The 14,484-nt window shown below is 49.1% G+C and overlaps 1 protein-coding gene across 2 annotated transcripts in view; it reads right to left on the bottom strand.

The window, feature by feature from the left end:
- TACC1 (transforming acidic coiled-coil containing protein 1) overlaps window positions 1–11,756 on the bottom strand; it is an 85,766-nt gene extending 74,010 nt beyond the window's left edge. The window contains exon 1 of one of the 2 annotated variants that reach the window (XM_053269531.1): window positions 11,735–11,756. Coding sequence is in view for 1 of the 2 variants with exons in the window: in XM_053269527.1 (XP_053125502.1) it covers window positions 2,073–2,164 (92 nt within the window). In the remaining variant the exon portion in view is untranslated. Of the gene's footprint in view, window positions 1–2,072; window positions 2,193–11,734 lie in introns of those variants that run through there. The other variant, XM_053269527.1, reaches the window with a different exon arrangement.
- Window positions 11,757–14,484: the final 2,728 nt, after the last annotated feature.

Genomic DNA, 14,484 nt, shown 5'->3' with positions numbered 1-14,484 from the left:
ACTCTCAGCAGCCAGGCTCCTAAGCTGCACCCGCTCTCTTGAAGATGAATTCCTTGCCTCAGCATTCCTTTCCTGCAAGAAATAGGCTGGATTTCCAAACTGAAAGCAGCATCTTCTCATCTCTGAAGTGTTAGGCTTTGGATAGACTGGGAACTCTCTCCCACTGGATCCTCAAGCCACTGTGGGCTAGTCGTTTGCAAGTCATCCATGCGGACTGATGATTCCACCTCGCAAAAGGGCAGCCTGCATGGCTCAAGTTAAAGCTGAGGGCCAAAATCAAACTTGGCCCAGGATGCCAAGAACCCCATAGGGACATAGGAAGCTGCCATATACAGAGTCAGACCATCGGTCCATCTAGCTCAGTATTGTCTACACAGACTGGCAGTGGCTTCTCCAAGGTTGCAGGCAGGAGTCTCTCCCAGACCTATCTTGGAGATGCTGCCAGGGAGGGAACTTGGAACCTAGATGCTCTTCCCTGCTCTACCTCATTCCCTAAGGGGAATATCTTACAGTGCTCACACATCAAGTCTCCCATTCAAATGCAAACCAGGGCAGATCCTGCTTAGCAAAGGGGACAAAGTCATGCTTGCTACCACAAGACCCGCTCTCCTCCCAGTGACCCAGCCTGACCATTTGATGCGATGTGGGTGAAGACCTGGCAGCTAGTCTGTGGTCATCGCTTCCCAAAGAGGGCTGCCTGGCACCATCTCTGCATTCACCCAGTGTCACCACTGGATTTGGGGTGCCAGGTGAACCCTTTGTTATTTTTCCAGGTCTCCCCAATTGTCTGGGTTTTCATGCAGAAATATATTTTTATCGCCAGCTCGACATCATTTGAATGGTTTGAGGCATTTTAAATAGATAAAACAAATATTGTGACAAATTCCAGAGGGCTGCTAATGTGATGCAGGAAAGACAACTAAGTGGCACTATTGGGACTAACAGATTTATTGCAATACAAACTCCTGCCACAATAAGTCTGTTGGGCTTTAAGATGCCACAAAATTATTTGTTGGTTCACTGTGGCATGAGCCTTTGTACTCTACAGTACCCATTCAATGCTTCTGGAGCCCCCAGACGCATGAAATGGGCCAAGAAAGTCATGGGTCCAGGGCTGCACAATTTTGATCCTCCTGCAGATTGGACTACAACTCCCATAATCCTTGAGAGCTGTTGTCCAAAAACAGCTGGAGGGCCGAAGTTGTGCAAACCCTGGCTTACACAAACAACAATGGGGTGGAAACTCACAGCACAGGATTACACATTAACAGGGGCAGAGCGGATGATAAGATTGCAGAGCACGAGCCACGGAAACCCAAGCCACCCATCAATAACTCCAGTTTTAGCCACAGCGTGCATTCATTGGCTGCCAGATTCCAGACCTGAAACGTCTCCTTCCCGATAGCCTCTGAGTCTCAGTGGCCCAAAGGGTCTCAGTCTTGGGTCCTCAGAGGTTCTTGGACTACATCTCCCATCACCCCCTGCCACAATGGCCTTCCTGTGTTAGAGTAGGCATGAGCAAATTCCAAGCTGAGGGGATCTACTTTGTTCTCTACCAGAATCCGGAGATCTCCCAACTGAAGCCACTTGCAAAATATTGGGGGGGGGCCCTTCAAGTGTCCACTGACGCCCTGCTTCCCCCCCCCCCCATCACAATGAGATAACCTGCATAGACAACAAGCAGAAACCGACATCTGTGTTACAACACGATTCCAACAGCCAAATCCAGGAAAAGGCAAAAAAATATTTTCTTTTCAAACGAGAGGGGTTTTCCAACCGGGGCCCTCCTCTGTCCCTCGATGTTGTTGGGACTGCAGCCCCCATCATCCCCTGCCACAATGGCCAAACCCCCAGTGTGGCCGGGAATGATGGGAGCTGTAGTCCAACGTCGATCTGGGGGGCCCCAGTTTGAGAACTCCTATAAGGAATCATCAGAGAGCAGAGTCGGGGCAAGGGAGAAGAGAGGTAGGCGCTCCGACCTTACCCCTGGAGGATAATAACCCCACCGCGCCGGCCACCACCCTATCTCTCTTGGAACCCTACCAGCAGCAACCCACCCCCGCCCCACTTACCGGGGCCCTTCTGGTCCGCTGCTGGGGGGACTCAGCTCTGCCTTTGCCCCGGAGGGAGGGGACTGCCCGCTCCGGCTCTGGAACCCTCCCATCCTCACTGCTGCAGCTGCTGCCTTCGGCGGGCCGCTGCTCAGGCCGGGGGAAGGACGCTGCCAGCCCGGGACCTGGGCGCGGAGCCCAGGAAGGATGAAGGCGCTCACCCAGCTCCGGGAGGGGAGGGACGAGACGGAGCGGCAGGTACAGAAGGGCGGAGTCCAGTCTCCTCCTCCCGCTTACCGGCCTCCCAGAAGCGCAAAAGGGAGACAAAACTTGGGAAACTACGAGGGTTGCCAACTTCTTGGGTTTGGTCCTGCGCCTGTGCTTCCAACAATAGCCCGGCGCACAGAAATTATTAGCTGATGCATCTTTTTGTTCAGGCATGGGGTAAAGCGATGGGGAAAGCCTCGCCTTTCTGCTCAACGGGCTGCTGTTAAAGGCAGCTGTGTAGGAGCCATTTAAAAGTTGGCAACCCTGTAATTCTATTCCTCTAGCTTTGCTTTTTTGTGGCGGGGGCGGGGCGGTCTTCCTGGCCGGACTCAACAGTGCAGGGAAATGAAGCAACAAAACTTTCCCTGCCTCCTCATCTCCATGCCAGGTAGGAAACCAGGGGTGTAGCTATAATTGAGCGGATGGGTTCAAAGAATCCAGGGCCCCAGCTCCTGAAGGCCCCCCGGATCCACCCTTCCCTACTTTCTTCATTATCTCCCTAGAGGGGCGAACACGGGCCTCCTCTCCCCTAACTACACTCCTGGAAAAAACTTCACCTGCTGAATTTCTGCCTGCTAGACAGCTATCAAAGGCATTGAGTGGAACTCTTCTAAAAAGCAATTCTAAGGTGGGGATTGCGGGTTTCCTCCCAATTGGAAACAGAGGTGCCGTTTTAAAAAACCGACTCTGCTCCAGTGCCTTTAACAGCTGCTTAAGTAAAGTAAAGTTGTGCCATCTAGTCGGTGTCGATTCCTGGCACCCACAGAGCCCTGTGGTTGTCTTTGGGGTTTACAGGAGGCATTTACCATTGCCTCCTCCCATGCAGATGAGATGATGCCTTTCAGCATCTTCCTATATCACTGCTACCCAATAGAGATGTTTCCCATAGTCTGGGAAACATACCAGTGGGGATTCGAATCCGCAACCTCTTGCTCTCTAGGCAAGTTTCTTCCCAGCTGCGCCATTAGGTGGCTTTAACAACTGCTTAGGAGATAAAAAATTAAGCGGGTGAAGCTTTTTCCATTTTTAATCTTCAAGCTAGGAAAATGACCAGTAGCTAAATTTCTGTGGGTCAGGTAGTTGGAGGCACAGAAAAAAGGCGGAGTTAAAAAGTTGGCAACTCTTATTCACAAATTTCTCCTCCATTTGAGCGGCTGCATCAATAATCAAAACAAACTAACGAACCCTACTTGGGAATAATGTGCCACAGACCAGTTGTGATGAAGTGTGTGCATACAAGGACTCCTTGTGTACTTCAAGTGTGAGATGTGAGCCACTCTACACATTAACACACAATCTCTCTTTGTCTCCTGAAGTTAATCTTTCTTGCTGGAAAAGGCAAACAACTGTATTTGTTTTGTACTGGGAAATTTGCATTATTTCCATGTATTTGCTTAAGTTTCTGGAAGAATTGTCCAACTCATTTTCCTAGCAGAGTCCTTGTTTCTTTCTGCATGACAGGCAGGAATTCACAAGGTGAAGGTTTCCCTGGCGTACAGCTGCAAAAATGGGGAAAACATTATCTGTTGAATTTTGGCCTGTCACACAAAAAGCGCCCCACTTGGGGAGGTGAGAAACAGTAGAGTAGCCAGGAGCCAAGGAGGACTGGAACAAGAATATTGAGAACTGTTGTTGCCAGTATCCTCTCTTTTGATGACTGGTGGCTACTAGCTATGAGACACAATCCACTTTCTTGAAAGGAGACTAAAGGACATTTTTAACGTGGCTGCCAAAGGAGAGTTTTGCAACTACAAATACAATGAATATTTATATACCGCTTTTCAACCAAAGTTCCAAAGCGGTCTATATCTATATCTATAAAAGGGCTTCCTGTCCCCAAAAGGTTCACAATCTAAAAAAAGAGACACCACCAGCAGCCACTGGAGGGATGCTGTGCTGGGGCTGGATAGGGCCAGTTGCTCTCCTCCTGCTCAATAAAGAGAATCACACTTTTAAAAGGCACCTCTTTCTTTGCTCAGTTAACTAGCTGGGGCTAGTGCAGAGTTCCCAACCAGTGTCATTCTAGATATTGCTGAACTACAACTCCCATCATCCCCAGCTACAGAATAAAATTGCAGCTGGGGATGATGGGAGTTGTAGTTTAGCAACATCTGGAGTACCACCAGTTGGGAACCCTGGGCTAATGGATGGGTGGGCACACTGTTGCTTTGGGGGTGCCGATGCTTCTTTACAGACCAGAACTATTTGACTGGATGCCTTCTTGGCTTCTCCAAGACAGGGCTGTGAGAGGGTCCTGCCTGCAACCTTGGAGAAGCCGCTGCCAGTCTGTGAAGACAATATTGAGCTAGATGGACCAAGGGTCTGACTCAGTATATGGCAACTTCCTATGTTCCTATGAGTCAGTGCCGACTCCTGGTGCCCACAGAGCCCTGTGGTTGTCTTTGGTAGAATACAGGAGGGGTTGACCATGGCCTCCGCCCGCGCAGTATGAGATGATGATGCCTTTCAGCATCTTCCTATATTGCTGCTGCCCAATATAGGAAGGTGTTTCCCATAGTCTGGGAAACATCCCAGTGGGGATTCGAACCGGCAACCTCTTGCTCCCTAGGCAAGTCATTTCCCCGCTACACCATTAGGTGGCTCCAAGTAGGAGAACCCCGGATTTATTCCCTGACTTTGGACAGTGCACTCTGGCAGGATTTTAAACCCCAGCGTGACATATGGAAAAGGCAAGCAACCAGTGGCCCCAGACTGGCAAGGTTCCCATGTTTGGGTGGGACAGAGTAAGATGTTTAATTTGGCCCAGCAGGATGGGGGCGGGACAGAGACTCCTCCGGCTTTAGAATCTCCCAGCCGCGATTTTGATTGTTAGCAGCTCTAAATGTGGCTCCCGTTTTTCCCCTGCAGGCAAAAGCGTTGTGACCCTCTCGCACTAACACTCTGGCCAGCAACTCAGTCCATAACCAGACGGAAGAAACAGGGACGTTGTTCAAGTCCATTTCTTCTCAAGTATACTGCAGGGGGAGAGGATCGAGGGCTCTTTGGCTCCTGAAGCCGCTGCAGTGTTCTGCTGGCGTCCAAAGAATGCCATCATTTCTCCCAGGGAAGGACTTTTGCATCAAGAAACAGGGCGTTCTGCCAAGCCACAAGGGCACATTTTCTCCCCCTCTCAGCAGCCTGTCTTACAAAGCCAGGCCCTTCACCTTAAAGAGAACCACGCGGCAGGCCACCAACTCGCTCTTTGAGTGGTTGGATTTGCAGCAAAAAAAGGATGACACCCGCTTCCAAAGGGGCTGGCATTGGGAGCAGATGCACACACCAAGCCGCCTTCTGCTGAGTCAGAGCCCTTGGTCCGTCTAGCTTGGCATTGTCGACACTGACCGGTTCGACTGTTCGGGGTCGAACCGAACCACCCACTGTTCGGTTCGGCCCCACTAGGGGTTTGCGAGGTGGTTCTTTTTGGGGGTTGGTTTTTTGACACTTACCCCCTCCGAGGCGGGATTTTTTTTACACTTACCCCCTGTCTGAGGTGGGGGGGTGTCCACGGAGGTTTAACCCAGAGGGGGTAAAGATCATGACCCCTCCCTCGACCGAACTGAACTGGGGGGGGTTGAGGGGGCGCCAGACCGAACTGGCCCGGTCCGGTTCAGGTCCCAGTTCGGACTCGGACCGGACCAGACCAGCCAGTTCCGTGCACACCCCTACTGGCAGCAGCTCTCCAAGGCTTCAGTCTTTCCCAGGCTCACCTAGAGATGCTACCAGGGTTTGAATCTGGGACCGAGTTCTGCTTGCAAAGCAGATGCTCTGCCACTGGGCTCCATGACTGTAAGAGCTCTATGGGTGTTGGCCAAGGGGTCTCAAGCTGCTGCTGCCCACCATTTGTTGTTGGACTACAGCTCCTATCATCCCCTGCCACAATGGCCGGTAGCCAGGGAGGGAGTTGTAGGCCAGCATCTTCAGGAGGGCCACAGTTGGAAAGCCCTACTCTAGACCCAATTGTCTTGACAGGCCCTGAAAGGGCTAACACAAGGGTTATCAACCTTGGGTCCCCAGCTGTTGTTGGACGACAACTCCCATCATTCCCCACCACAATGGCCATCATTCACTGTGGCTGGGGTTGATGGGAGCTGTACCCCAAGAACAGCTGGAGTGGGAACCTGAAATTGAGGACCCCTGGGCTAAAAGGATGCATCTGATATAGGCCGTTTCTGTGCCCCACTGCCTGAGAACAGATAAATACAATTGGGGCAGCCAGGACTACACAACCCTGGCTCTCCAGCTGTTCTAGGACTACAGCCCCCATCATCCCCAGCCACAATGGCCGGTAGTCAAGGATGATGGGAGTTGTAGTCCAACATCTGCAGGAGGGCCAAGGTTGTGCAGCCCTGGAACAGCCTCTGCAGAAAAGTACGCCTAGCCTCATAAGAACATCAGAGCAGCCCTGCTGGATCAGGCCCAAGAAGGCCCATTTAGTCCAGCATCCTGTTTCCCACAGTGGCCCACTAGATGCCTCTGAGAAGCCCACAGGCAAGAGGCGAGGGCATGTGGCTCCCCAGCATGCATTTAGGAGGGCAGTGAGGGCTACTATGACTCAGCCTGGAGTTCATAATGTGAAGTCACAACTTGTTAATCCCGGCTAACTGGGCAACGAGGCACCTTTTTAACATGGTGCTTCTCTTTATTTAGCAAGGAGAGAGTAATTAATTTATTATTATTATTATTATTATTATTATTATTATTATTATTATTATTATTATTTACATTTATATCCTGCTCTTCCTCCCAGGAGCCCAGAGCGGTGTACTACATACTTGAGTTTCTCTTTCACAACAACCCTGTAAAGTAGGTTAGGCTGAGAGAGAAGTGACTGGCCCAGAGTCACCCAGTGAGTTTCATGGCTGAATGGAGATTTGAACTCGGGTCTCCCTGGTCCTAGTCCAGCACTCTAACCACTACACCACGCTGGCTCCTATCAATTGGCCCTATCCATCCACAGCACAGTACCTCCAGTGGCTGTTGCTGGGGTCTATCTTACATTTCTTTTTAGACTGTGAGCCCTTTGGGGACAGGGATCCATCTTTCTTTCTTTCTTTCTTTCTTTCTTTCTTTCTTTCTTTCTTTCTTTCTTTCTTATATGTTAGTTATGTTATGTTTGTTATGTTATATTATGTTATGTTATTTGTTATTTCTCTATGTAAACCACTTTGGAAACTTTTGTTGAAAAGCGGTATATAAATATTTGTTGTTGTTGTGGACAGAGTCTAAGTAAAGTGTGCTGTCAAGTCGGTGTTGACTCCCGGCAACCACAGAGCCCTGTGGTTTTCTTTGGTAGAATCCAGGAGGGGTTGACCATGGCCTCCTCCCGCGCAGTATGAGATGATGCCTTTCAGCATCTTCCTAGATCGCTGCTGCCCAATAGAGGTATTTCCCGTAGTCTGGGAAACATACCAGCGGGGATTTCGAACCAGCAACCTCTGGCTTGCTAGTCAAGTTACTTCCGCGCTATGCCATGAGGTGGCAGGATCGGGTTAATATTGCCAGTGCACTACTGAGGAAGGCTTTTACAACTTTGGATTTCTAGACTATGCCCTCAGCAAGCATATCTTGAAGGGAGAGTTCACAAATTCCCAGGGGAACAGCGCCTCCATGCTTGTGGTGGTGGTGAAGTGGAGGACATCATCCACTATGTTCTTTTTTGTCCTTTTTACGAGGTGATCAGGGGGGGAAACACTGTTGATAACTAAACTTAAGGGGTTAGATGTAGAACGTTTTTTTGCGGACGCAATTCCTAATGTCAGCTGCCAAGTTGCCGCCTTTGCTATGCTTTCTTTTAAACTCAGAAAGAAATGTACATGTAGCATAGGTTTTAGATCAACCTGATTGATGTAACTTTTCATTATTTTGTATTTTCCTCTGTGTTATAACCTGTGGTCACAACAATAAACTTATTATTTACTTACTATGTCATTTGTAATTCCATTTAGCCTCCTTTATATCCCAAGCCGTTTAATCCAGGAGATCTCAAACGTGGGTCCCTAGATATTGTCAGACTAAAAATTCCCATCATGCACAGCCACAATGGCAAAAGGCCGCTGTGGATGATGGAAGTTGTAGTACGACAATTTATGAGGCCCCACATTTGAGAACTCTTGGATTAAACAGCTTGGGGTATAAAAGAGGCTAATGAACTAGTGGTGTAGTGTTGCAGGGATTCAGTCCTGGTACTTTCCCCCTACTGGGTGTCAGCAGATATGCCAAGCCCTTCGCTCTTAAATGGAAATGCTGTGCTGCTCTTGCTATTCTAGCAGTTTGTTACATAACTTAATATTGGACTAGAATTGATTTTATGACCCTTCTTCTTGTTTTCGGTTACAAGGTGTATCCTCCCTGCTTTGTGGTTGACAATCCAGACTGCTCTTCTGGGTAAACAACCACATGAGGTTCAAGCTCTGTAGGATTAGGAAATTATAGGAGATAATTATAGGAAATTATAATAATAGGAATTATAGGAAACACCTATATCGGGCAGCAGCGATACAGAAAGGTGCTGAAAGGCATCACCTCATACTGCGCAGGAGGAGGCAATGGTCAACCCCTCCTGTATTCTACCAAAGACAACCACAGGGCTCTGTCATTGCCAGGAGTCGACACCGACTCGATGGCACAACTTTACCTTTACCGTGAGAGACTTCTGTGCTTATTATACATTATAACTTCACACCTAATTTTTTAAAAAAGCAAACCAATATGCCGCTCGGTATATAACTAGTCCCAACAACCATCATCAGGGCTTTCTTCAGGTAGCCACCTGGTAAATGGCAAGGAGAGGTGGAAAGCATGACTTGTCCCCTTAGCTAAGCAGGGTCTGCCCTGGTTTGTATTTGAATGGGAGACTAGAAGTGTGAGCACTGTCAAATATTCCCTTTAGGGGATGGAGCTGCTCTGGGAAGAGCATCTAGGTTCCAAGTTCCCTCCCTGGCAGCATCTCCAAGACAGGGCTGAGAGAGACTGCTGCCTGCAGCCTTGGAGAAGCCGCTGCCAATCTGTGAAGACAATACTGAGCTAGATGGACCAATGGTCTGACTCAGTATATGGCAGCTTCCTATGTTCCTATGTTCTTAAAAAGATGCTACAAGAGCACAGAAAGCTGAGCTCATACTCTTGCCCATCTAGTGCAGTATTGTCTACACCAAGGATTCTCAACATGTGGGTCCCCAGATGTAATTGGATTTCAACTCCCATAATTCCCAACCAAGGCCACTGGGGCTGGGGATTATGGGAGTGGAAGTCCAATAACATCTGGGGACCCACACGTTGAGAAACCCTGGTCTACACTGCCTTGCATCTCCTCTTTCAGGTTCCAGATAGAGGCTGTTCTCCAGCCCTGTCTGGCCTGGGAAACCTGGGAGTTCCTCTATGCTGTACAAATGCTGTCCCATTGACCTATGCAGGCCTGCTCAAATTAGGCCCCCCCCAGCTGTTTATGAACTACAACTCCCACAATCCCCAGCTACAGTGGCCAATAGCCAGGGCTTATAGGAATTGTAGGCCAATTTCTACAGCTGTGCCAAAGTTGAGCAGTCCTACAGTCACTCCATGTTTAGGAGCCAGGCCCACATATTTTGGCCATCAGTATAATCTCAGGGGACAGACGCTGATTTTTGACAATGTCTCCCTTCCTGTATTCTACCCAAGAAAACCACACGGCTCTGTGGTTGCCAGGGGTCGACACCGACTCAACGGCACAACTTTACCTTTGCCTTCACCTCCCTAGAGATGGGAAATAGGTGATAAGATTGATGCACTTCCAGCTTTCTCTGTGTTATCACATCTTCTTCATCCCTCCACAAAAGAAATTAGGGTAAAATTGCAGTCATTTTTGCACTGAGCAAAAGGTTAGGGTAATAATAAACAAATGGTTGAACTCTCTCTATGGAGTAATCTTTGGAGGACATTCCTGCCAATTTTCATGTCCATTCCTCTGACATCTTCAATAACATTTTATAGTAGGGTTTTTGTGTATGTGTGTTTAGAACTTTTGGACAACTTTCAAAAACACCCCTGCAAATTTGGCTACTGCAGGCCTGGTGGCCAGGACAAGAAAAGCATGAGCACACCCGGAAAGCTGAAAGTCCTGCAGTGCTATCACATGGTTAGAGTAGTAGACTAGGATCCGGAAGACCCGAGTTCAAATCCCCATTCGGCCATGAAGCTCACTGGGTGACTTTGGGTCAGCCACTTATCTCTCAGCCTAACCTACCTCACAGGGTTGTTGTAAGGATAAACATAACCATGTACGCTCTGGGCACCTTGGAGGAAGAGCGGGACAGAAATGGAAAGGAAGGAAGGAAGGAAGGAAGGAAGGAGGATCTTCCATTTCTGGGGGTGTAGACCTTGTCACAAATCACAGTGAGTATCCACCCTGCTCCCACCCCAGTTGGTTCAGGTATTAACAGAGATGAAAGCACAGACCCTGCTGTGGTGGCAATCTGGTCTCTGGGATGCTAGCCAGAAGGTAGAGAGATATAGACCTTCAATCACTCCCCACTTGTGATCTGCCCATTACCATAATTCTTGACCTCAATTATGGGTAACGAGTCATTATTTCTCACAGCCAGCCCTCTCCTCTTTCCACTCAGCCCACAGTGGACTTGCCCACTCTCATGGACGTTTCGGTAGGAAAGGGGGAACTGCCTCTTGCTTTCTCCTAGCCAATTGGGAGCTGGCAACAGAAGTGTTGATAATATATTTTCTCTCTCTCCAGTTTCCTCTCCCAAAGCAGCCTTGAGTGGAGAATGCAAATCCTCACCCGCGAGCCTCAGAAGTCCCGGGACCTCCGTTCCAATCCTGCTGCAGATCCTTTCTCTGGTCTCCCCAATGTTGGGTGGGGGGCTTTTTTCCCAACAAGCATTTTCCATTGCTGCTGGACATCACCTCCAGCTAATCACATTTCATGGAGACCGCAATGCTGGGAGGGCAATACTTTTATGGGTACTTAGCAGTGATGCCTCCACCTCCCTTTCTCCAGAAGGAATCTCAGAGGCTGACCAGGAGTGAAACTGAGCAGAGATCATTTGGCCACTCAATGCTCCAAGTAGGTAGGATCTCCACCCAGCAGACTGAAACAGACGGTCCATTTATCTAGAAAGCGGGCCAGTCCTCTAGCTGGCAGTTTAAGGCAGGAGTTTCCAGCCATGGGTCCCTAGATATTGTTGAACTACAACTCCCATCGTCCCCTGCTACAGTGGCGGGGATGATGGGAGTTGTAGTTCAACAATATGTGGGGACTCTGGGTTAAGGGACAAGACAGCCCCTCAGCAATGCTTGCGGCCAGTAGGATCAGCAGCAGGATAGCTTTCCTCCCGCTTTCAATAGCAGCCTAATTTACTGCTGCTGGGTTCCCTCTAAAGCACAAGCCAAACACCCTGAGATTTCCTTCCCTGGTTACAGCCTACCTTTCCAGCAGCAAAGTTCTCCACTCCTTGCGTCTTAAGAAACAGCAAGACGGCGAAGGAGGGCCGGGGAAGGAGTTCTGCGGAAGGAAGGGGGACGAGCCAAGGCAGGGAGGGACGGGCCTGGGGTATCTCTCCGACGAGAGCAAAGCGGCTGGTCAGAGGGAAGAGGATGTTTTGTCATCTTTGGCGAAAGGAAACCAGCAGTGCCCTGGGGAGTCCTCCACCAGACAAGCCCTGCTGAGGAAGCCTTAAGAGAGCCCGGTTGGAGGCTGCGTTGCCTCTTTCCAGCCTCTCTCTTGTCATGCTGTAAAAATGTGCACTTGGCCAGAGTGGCCTCTCTCTCTCTCTCTCTCTCTCGGCAGGAGAAAAGGCCTGTGCTTTGAGTCTGCACGGATGATTTCATTTTCCTTTCTTTTTTCCCCTTTCAGTGAGGGACTCCTCCTCCACCACCACAACCCCACTTTGGCTGCGGAGGATACAAATAGGACGAATATAGGAGTCTGCCTTCTACCGAGTCAGACCCTGCCTTGGTCCATCTAGCTCAGTATCGTCTACACAGACTGGCAGTGGCTTCTCCAAGGTTGCAGGCAGGAATCTCTCTCAGCCTTATCTTGGAGATGCTGCCAGGGAGGGAACTCGAAACCTTCTGCTCTTCCCAGAGCGGCTCCATCCCCCAAAGGGAATATCTGACAGTGCTCACATGTGGTCTCCCATTCAAATGTAACCAGGGAAGACCCTGCTTAGCTCAGGGGACAAATTATGCTTGCTACCACAAGACCAGCTCTCCTCTCCTAAAAAACACACCACTCAAAGCCTTAGGAACGTAGGAAACTGCCATATACTGAGTCAGAACATTGGTCTATCTAGCTCAGTATTGTCTTCACAGACTGGCAGCGACTTCTCCAAGGTTGCAGGCAGGAATCTCTCTCAGCCCTCTCTTGGAGATGCTGCCAGGGAGGGAACTTGGAACCTTCTGCATGCAAGCGGGCAGGTGCTCTTCCCAGAGCGGCCCCATCTCCGAGGGCGAATATCTTATGTACAGGTAGTCCCCCATTCAAATGTAAATGCAATTCCTGCTTGCTGCCACAAGACCAGCTCTCCGGCTGCTGTCCTTCCAAATGGAGTCATGGAATATCAGAGAACTGTGCAGCTAGAAGGTACCTTGGAGGTGGTTGTCTTCTAGACAACCACCTGCTGAGTGCAGGAATCTGCTGCTACGGCACCAATGACACATGGCCGTCCAGCCCCTGTTTGAAAACCTCTCGTCAAGGAGAACCAACCACCCCATGCATGAGGCAGGCTGTTCCACTGTCCAACACTCCTTCTGGTTCAGAAATCCTTCCTGAGGCCTAGCCTGAATCTGCTTCCTTGTAATTTCAGGTTGTTGGTTTTTAGTCCTGCCCTCAGGAGCCACCAAGAAAAAGCCTGCTCTTCAGGTTATTTCGTCACAGGAGACCGTTGTCGTCCCATTCTTTGCTGAAGGTCTTCTCTATGGCAACCACAAGAACAATATTGCAAGAAGATTACCTCCCCCCACCCCCCGCCATGCATGCCCAACTTTGTTTTTCTAACTGGTCCTGCTCTCTGCTATAAGATCCAGCCTAATCTAGTGCCCCTGCCAAATGAGGTGAGGTGGGTGGCTACTAGGGAGAGGGCCTTTTCGGTGGTTGCACCCTGTTTATCGAATAGCCTCCCCAGTGAGGTTCGCACGGCACCGTGACTTTGTTCTTTTAGACATCAAGTGAAGACCTTTTTGTTCACTCAGGCTTTTAAAATTTTGATCTGATTTTTACTGATTTTTAACAATGTGTTATAATTGTTTTGTGTTGTATTTTGCCCCCCCCCCCGGCTGCTGCTTTTGGTCTGGTCTGTTGTGATTTAATGAGTTGTGTGTTTTTATCTTACGTTTTGACGTTCTGTTGTAAGCCACCTAGAGAACAATTTGTTATGAGGCGGCTAACAAATAAAGTTTATTATTTATTGTTATTATAATAACAATAAATAATTTTGAATAAATAACATAGGTTTTGGGTGGTATATACATATGTTACATAAACAAATTATCATCATCATTATTATTAATCACATAGACATGCAGGAGGCAATGTTTTTCTAGCATAAAGCTAAAATACTGGGGGAAGTTTCACCTGTTAACTTTCTACCTGTAAAAGCTTTCTATTAAAGATATAGGAGATGGGGCATCAAAAAGGAGGTTGGTCTGAGAACCTAAGAAGCGTCCCCCTAGATCAGACCAAAAGTGCATCTAGCCCAGCATCCTGCCTCCAACAGTGGTCAGCCAGGTGTCTCTAGGAAGCCCACAAGCAGAATGGAAACCCAGTGTGGTGTAGTGGTTAGAGTCTTGGTCTAAAACCAGGGAGACCCGAGTTTAAATCCCCATTCAGCCATGAAACTCATTGGGTGACTCTGGGCCGGTCACTTCTCTCTCAGCTTAACCTACCTCACAGGATTTGGAGAGGAGAGCTGGTCTTGTGGTAGCAAGCATGACTTGTCCCCATAGCTAAGCATGGTCTGCCCTGGTTGCATCTGAATGGGAGACTTGATGTGTGAGCACTGCAAGATATTCCCCTCAGGGGATGAAGCCGCTCTGGGAAGAACAGAAGGTTTCAAGTTCCTTCCCTGGCATCTCCAAGATAGGGCTGAGGGAAACTCCTGCCTGCCACCTTGGAGAAGCTGCTGCCAGTCTGTGAAGACAATACTGAGATAGATAGACCAATGGTCTGACTCAGTAT

Source organism: Hemicordylus capensis, chromosome 8 (genome assembly GCF_027244095.1).
Source record: "Hemicordylus capensis ecotype Gifberg chromosome 8, rHemCap1.1.pri, whole genome shotgun sequence".
In the NCBI taxonomy this organism is placed as follows: domain Eukaryota; kingdom Metazoa; phylum Chordata; class Lepidosauria; order Squamata; family Cordylidae; genus Hemicordylus; species Hemicordylus capensis.
Note: the sequence above shows the minus strand (reverse complement) of the source record. Positions and strands in the feature narration are given on the sequence as shown.